The sequence below is a fragment of the Mauremys mutica genome, chromosome 4 (assembly GCF_020497125.1).
Source record: "Mauremys mutica isolate MM-2020 ecotype Southern chromosome 4, ASM2049712v1, whole genome shotgun sequence".
Lineage (NCBI taxonomy): Eukaryota > Metazoa > Chordata > Testudines > Geoemydidae > Mauremys > Mauremys mutica.
The window spans coordinates 122,181,440-122,187,620 of NC_059075.1; the positions used below are offsets into that span (position 1 = coordinate 122,181,440).

The 6,181-nt window shown below is 53.8% G+C and overlaps 1 protein-coding gene across 1 annotated transcript; it reads left to right on the forward strand.

Annotated features, from left to right (window-relative positions):
• Positions 1-259: 259 nt before the first annotated feature.
• On the forward strand, positions 260-5,959 carry LOC123369885 (probable G-protein coupled receptor 152). Its single transcript, XM_045015929.1, has 2 exons — positions 260-363; positions 3,571-5,959. The coding sequence occupies exon 2, from the start codon at positions 3,618-3,620 to the stop codon at positions 4,587-4,589; it is 972 nt and encodes a 323-aa protein (XP_044871864.1). The 5' UTR covers positions 260-363; positions 3,571-3,617; the 3' UTR covers positions 4,590-5,959.
• The last annotated feature ends 222 nt before the right edge of the window (positions 5,960-6,181 follow it).

Consider the following 6,181-nt stretch of genomic DNA (forward strand, 5'->3'; position numbering starts at 1 on the left):
TTGTTATCCTTGTTGTGTGAACTGAGGGCAGCAGAACTGTACCTGGCATACCCTGATGGAGGGACTCACCCTCAGGCAAGACCATGTGCTAGGCAAGGGATGTGGGTTCCAACAGCAAGTGACTGTAAGAGAGGGGGTGGAAAAGAATGTGGAGTTGTTAGAAGTGGTTTATTTTAAGGGTCTTATTTCTGGGTACTAGTGATTCTAGGTCTTAATTGAATCTATATTAGATCTTCTATCACAGTATGGAAAGAATACAGATGAACTGGTTTCAGATGCTATTTTTATTATAAGGACCTACCCAGTATCCACTGAGGGAGAGGGGGCTGAAGATACTTTGGCAAGTGGCCAGCAGGATGATGAGTGAGTATCTGTATGTAAGGTGCCTTCTACTGCTCTCCCCACACACACACATACAGGGTGGGAGGGGAACTCTGTGGATGAACCTCTGAACTCATTGTGCTATACTGGCCCAGGACAGGAACGGTGAGGAGGGTACAGAGAAAGGCCAGGCACATTCAAAGGACTTTGGGGTTGCTGGACTTAAGAAGCTCAGGACACAGCCCAACTTACTTGGGGGTGAGTCGCTTGTGTTTATGAACCCTAGTTGCAGTGCTTTCCCAAATTAATGCTGAGTTATTTCCCTCCTTTTATTAAAAGTTTTTGCTACGCTTGTGAGAGAATGGAGGGTAGATAATTGTACTTGCTGGTGTGGGTCTTTGTTAAAGGCTCTAGAAACCATTTGATTCTGTCACTCTCCATGGTATGATAAAAGAGCTAATTTAGATTCAACTGAGAGTCTTGTTACATGCAGCAGAGCTGAGATCACTGACACCCAGGTCTAAGCATTAGACCTACTTTGGGGCAGAGTCTCTATTGCAAGAGCCTACCCTGTGTGCACTAAGAGCTGAAATCACTGAGAGCTAAAAGTGTTTGTTACACTCAGACTCTGCTTGTGAGAGGGGAAGTATTGCCTCTTAGAAGTGCCCGGGAGTGGTGTGTAATTGTCCCAGGTCACTGGGTGGGGGCTCGAGCCACTTTTGTGTTGTATTGTTGAAAAGGAAACCCTAGTTACTGAAACCCACCCTTGTTGCTGCTGGCTCCACCTGGCAGAAGGGTTACCCAAACATGTACACACCAATGAGTTACCATCTAAATCCCAAAAATTACAGCGTTGTCGAGAGCTGTCATTTCAAAGGGACTTTCAGGGCAGATCCAGGAGGCAGCCCAGGGGATCTCTGGCTTCAGAATTCAAACAGCCCAAAAAAAAAAAAAGATGGAAAATGACCAGCTTCCTGGCACATAGCATTTCCCCGTCTGACAGGGCCATTAACAAATCATTTGTATTGTGAGGTTCCGTGATTCCCCATCTGGAGGGAGGAGCGGGGTGCGTGAGGATGATTCCCAGGCCTGAGTGCACAAGCTCAGACCAAACATTTTCAAAGTTATAAAGTAAAATGTACATATTTCCCTATTGTATGGAGTGCCGCCATGGCAAGTGAGATGAATGTAGGCAGAAACTCACAACCATTTCACAGAGTCTAAACACTAAGTCTATTCTTGTAAAACTAATCCCTGTTTTGAGCAAAACTATTGTACAGGTGTGACCTGATCTGGGCTCCAGCTGCGAGGGTGTCAGTTCTGCGCTAACATCAGCAGCCTGGGCAAGAGCTGGCATCTGGCCTGCCAGGGTCACACCTGCTGGCATTTCTATGTCATGACCGGTGTCTGCAGCAGTGGAGCGGAGGGGCTGTTTTCGGCGTGTGGTGAGGAGGGGACAGACATCCCATGAGGCTGCAGGTTCTGGGCCCTCATGGTCTCATGGATCCATAGATTGGAAAGGCAAAAGGGGGTGCTGTGATCATCCAGTCCAACACCCTCTTCCCACCCCCTGGTGACACAGCCTAGGAGCATCCCACACATCAGACCCAGAACTCCATGGCAAATGCCCCAGCCTCTCCCTGGGATCCGGGGATTCTTCCCCCAACAGCCCCTGCTTCCCCTCCCTATTGTCCCCAGCCTTCCAGGCAGCTCATCAAGAGCAGCCTGCCAAGGCTCAGCTCATGAGGCACATTCTGATCCGTCCGAGGGACGGGGAATCTCAGCTAATAGGAGAAGCAGTGGTGCAAGGCCAGGACCAGCACAGATTAGCCTGCCTTGCCCCACCACAGCCTGGGAACGGACAGTCCCACCCCCCACGCCCCCAGAGTAGAGCGCTCCAGAGGTGTTTCCTCCCACTGCTGGGATACAAGGCCTCCCAGGGGCTCAGATTAGACAGATCAGTCACTACCTCGGGGAGAAATACCTTGATCGGCTGCCAGGCAGGCAGGCATGAGTCTGTCTAAGTGTGGAAGGAGGCACTAAGGAGAAACTGAGTCTCCAAACTAGGCTCAGCACACGGTGAGGCCCAGGGTTCCATATGTCCAGTGGCAGGGAGTTCCACAGGACCCATTCACAGTGTTATCATCCTTTGGGAGCATGGCCAGTGTGTGTGGGCATGTCTCTGGGATACCCAGGGGGACATATTTAGTAGAGGCTAGGGTGATGCATTTGCAGCAATCTGTATGGCTGTACAGTCAGGCAGCTGTGCTACAGCTGGAATCTTTTCACATCTGCTCCCAGCCAAAATAAGCCAGGCTGCAGTGGCTGGATCCCTCCAGACAGGTCCATGTCCCTAGGATGGGGCGACCTCTGCTGGCCAGGGAGCATTTTGAGACAACATGGCTATTTGAGTACCATAATGAGAGGGCTGTGGGGTGGCAACGTGGCCCAGTGGATCGGGATTCAGGGACCCATCTCTGCCCCCAAATCAGTGGGTGATCTCAAGTAACTCATTTCCCACCGCTCTGTGCTTCAGTTTCCCCTGTCTAACTCTCTATGGTTTGTTGTTTAGATTGAGAGTTTTTAAGGGCAGGGACTGTCCCTCTGAACAGTGCCTGGTTCAGTCGGGTGCAGATCTCAGCTGGGGTGCTAGCACAATGCCATCGACAAGGTAAACGTTCATGCCTAATCCTGACTGCCACCCTGTAGGGGTCCCAAAGGGGCTGGCAAACCGGCTAATCCCACAGGCATCAGAGTGAAAAGGGTGGCGCTGTTGGACAGAAACCTCTGTGGTGCCAAAGCTACACAGGATCCTTGACAGGAGCAGCTGGCTGCATTGAAGCAGCCGGGAATAGGACCCAGGAGTCCTGACCTCCCCCACCCCCAACACCTCCCTTCTCAGGACATGTGCCAGCCTCTCCCTGATAGTGAGTTGAGGAAAAGTCCCCCTGGAGACAAGGGTGTGATCACTGTTCCTAGCACTTGGAGAGCCTGCAATAGACAAGCCCTCCTGCAAAGAGCTGTCAAGGTATATAAACTCAGGGTGAGGAAGGGAAACTGAGGCACCAGGGGAACGTTACTTGCTTAAGGTGGCCCAAGCTAGTTGCAGAACTAGGTCTCCACCTGGTTCTCTAGCCACTGGCCCACGCTTCCCCTGCAGGAGATGAAGCTGGCAGTGCCCATATTCTAGGGGCAATAGTTGGGAGAGAAGCCCAGTCCTGATTCCTGCCATGTCCTTTCCATTGGCAGGTTGGCCCGCCTGGTGCAGCCCTCGCTGAGACTGCTGGGAGCGGTGGATGGAGCCATTTAACACCTCACACTCCAACTGGACGCAACTCTTTCCTCCGGAACCCTTTATACCGGCATCATGGCGAGCAGCCTTCCTGATTGCCACGCTGGCCATCGGGCTGCCAGCCAACGCCTTCATCATCTGGCTGACAGGGTGGCAGCTGCGGCGCCGGGGCCTGTCCGTCTTCATCCTAAGCCTGGCCACCTCTGACTTCCTCTTCCTCTCCATCACGGTCATGCAGATCATGGAGACCTTGCTGGATGACAACTGGGTGCTGGGCAGCCCCATGTGCCGCCTGCGCTACTTCCTCTACGACTTGAGCTACCACTGCAGCCTCTTCCTGCTGGCTGCCCTCAGCGTGGACCGCTGCCTGCTGGTGCTGCTGCCCCTCTGGTACTGCTGCCACCGCCCCCTGCGGCTCTCCAGCTACATCTGCTTGGGGGCCTGGCTAGTGGCTGCCCTGCTCACCATCAAGGGCTTCGTCTTCGCCGACGTCATCCGGTATCCAGACGGGATGCTCGTCTGCTCCAGCGACAGGGGCAAATACGAGTGGCCCCTGCGCCTGCTGGAGGTGCTGGTGGAGGGACTCTTCCCCTTCGTCGTCATGGTGACCACCCATGTCGCCACCTTGTCCCGCACCTTCCGGCACCACACCCGGCCCCCCAGCAAGTTCTACCGCATCGTGGCCGCCACCCTGTCAGCCTATGTGCTGCTCAACCTCCCCTTCCAGATCGTCCAGTTGCTCTTCCTGGTCTCCTGGGAGCATGAGGAGTTCAACAATCGCATCTTCCCCTTCATGGTCTACTTTAGCTACCTGATCAACCTCAACAGCAGCATCAACCCTCTCATCTACATCTTCTTCGGCTCCAACATCTGCACAGGCTGCGGCCACCACATGACTTCCTCCCTTACCATGGCTCTCACTGAGGAGCAGGAGAGGAGCCCCAGGGACATGTCCAGCAAGTCCTTCTCAGCCTAGCCTTGCCAGCAAGACCCTGGGGGGGGTCTGTGCACGATTGTAGGTTCACTAGTGCAAAGACTTGTGTAAATGGGTGCAAGGTGGAGCTTGGTCAGGTGCAACCAGCTCCTGGAAGCTACCAGGAGAAGTCACACCAGTGCCAAGGCCCAGTTTGCCTAGACAAACTCCAGCAGGGACAAAGATCCTCAGCAGATGCAAACCAGGCCCAGCTCCATGCAGGTCAATGGCTCGGGAACACCAGGCCCTAGGCAAGGCAATGTAAACACTGATGTGCTGCAGCTGCCAACCCACAGGTGCCAGGAGACACTGCGGTGAAGGGGACTCTTCCCCTTTGTCAGGGCCGGCTCCAGGGTTTTTGCTGCCCCACGCAGCAAAAAAAAAAAAAAAAAAGCCATGATCGTGATCAGCTCTACCACCACTGCTTCAGTATTCAGCGGCAATTCGGCGGCTGGTCCTTGGCTCCGAGAGGGACTGACGGACCTGCCGCCAAATTGCCGCCAAAGAGCCGGACATGCCGCCCCTCACCGTTGGCCGCCCCAAGCACCTGCTTGCTGGGCTGGTGCCTGGAGCTGGCCCTGCCCTTTGGGCCTATTTGCCTTTAGGTGTGGCTTTCTTGCCTTTAGGTATGGCTCCAAGGTCACTGTGTTCTAATACAGTGGCTGTTCTGCACACTGCAGCCAGATACCCAGTGCTGAGGGTACAGATGCCCCCCTAACTCTGTCCCCCTGGGCCCCTGCAGCCTGACCGTTCTGACCTGCTGAAAGCAGGCCCGGGCTCCTCTTAGCACACATGACTACGACAGAAGCTGCAGCCCAAGTGTATGTGGGGGGGGCTGCATCAGAACCACGCACCTGAAGGGTCAGAATTAAGGCCACGGGGCTGTCCTGGGGATCCCCACCTTCCTACACCCACCAGGGCACAGGTACTGCTCCCCCCCACCACTCCATGGGGGCAGGACACACCAAAGAGGGCCACACCCCATGGCTTTAATTCTGACCCCTTGGGCATGTGGTTAATTCTGACCTTCCCACACACACACACAGAGCTCCCCCCCAGTTGCCCCAGCAGGGTGTCCAGCGTGTGGGCCTGGCTGCTCAACCAGCACCTCCTGCTAGGGACTCAAAGCCACCTTTGCTTTGAGTAAGCAGGACAACAGCCCCTCTTTCCCACACAGGCCATTAGCAGGAGTGATTGAACCCGTGACCTTGGGAGCTAAAAACATAAACCTCAACTGCTTGAACTAACCTCCCCACTCTGGGAGGGGAGGGGTTGCTACTAACAGTAATTTTCCCTCTGCTGATACTCACCCCTTCTTGTCAACTGTTTGCAATGGGCCACCTTGATTGCATTGGCCTCGTTAGCACTACAAAAGTAATTCCCTTCTCTCCCTTGGTAGTCACCCCTTCTTGTCAACTGTTGAGAATAGGCCACTTCCACCTTAATTGAATTGGCTTGTTAGCACTGACCCCTCCCCCCCAGGCAACTCCCATCTTTTCATGTGCTATTATATTCTGCTTACTGTATTTATCACTCCATGCATCTGATGAAGTGGGTTTTAGCCCACAAAAGCTTATACCCAAATAAATTTCTTA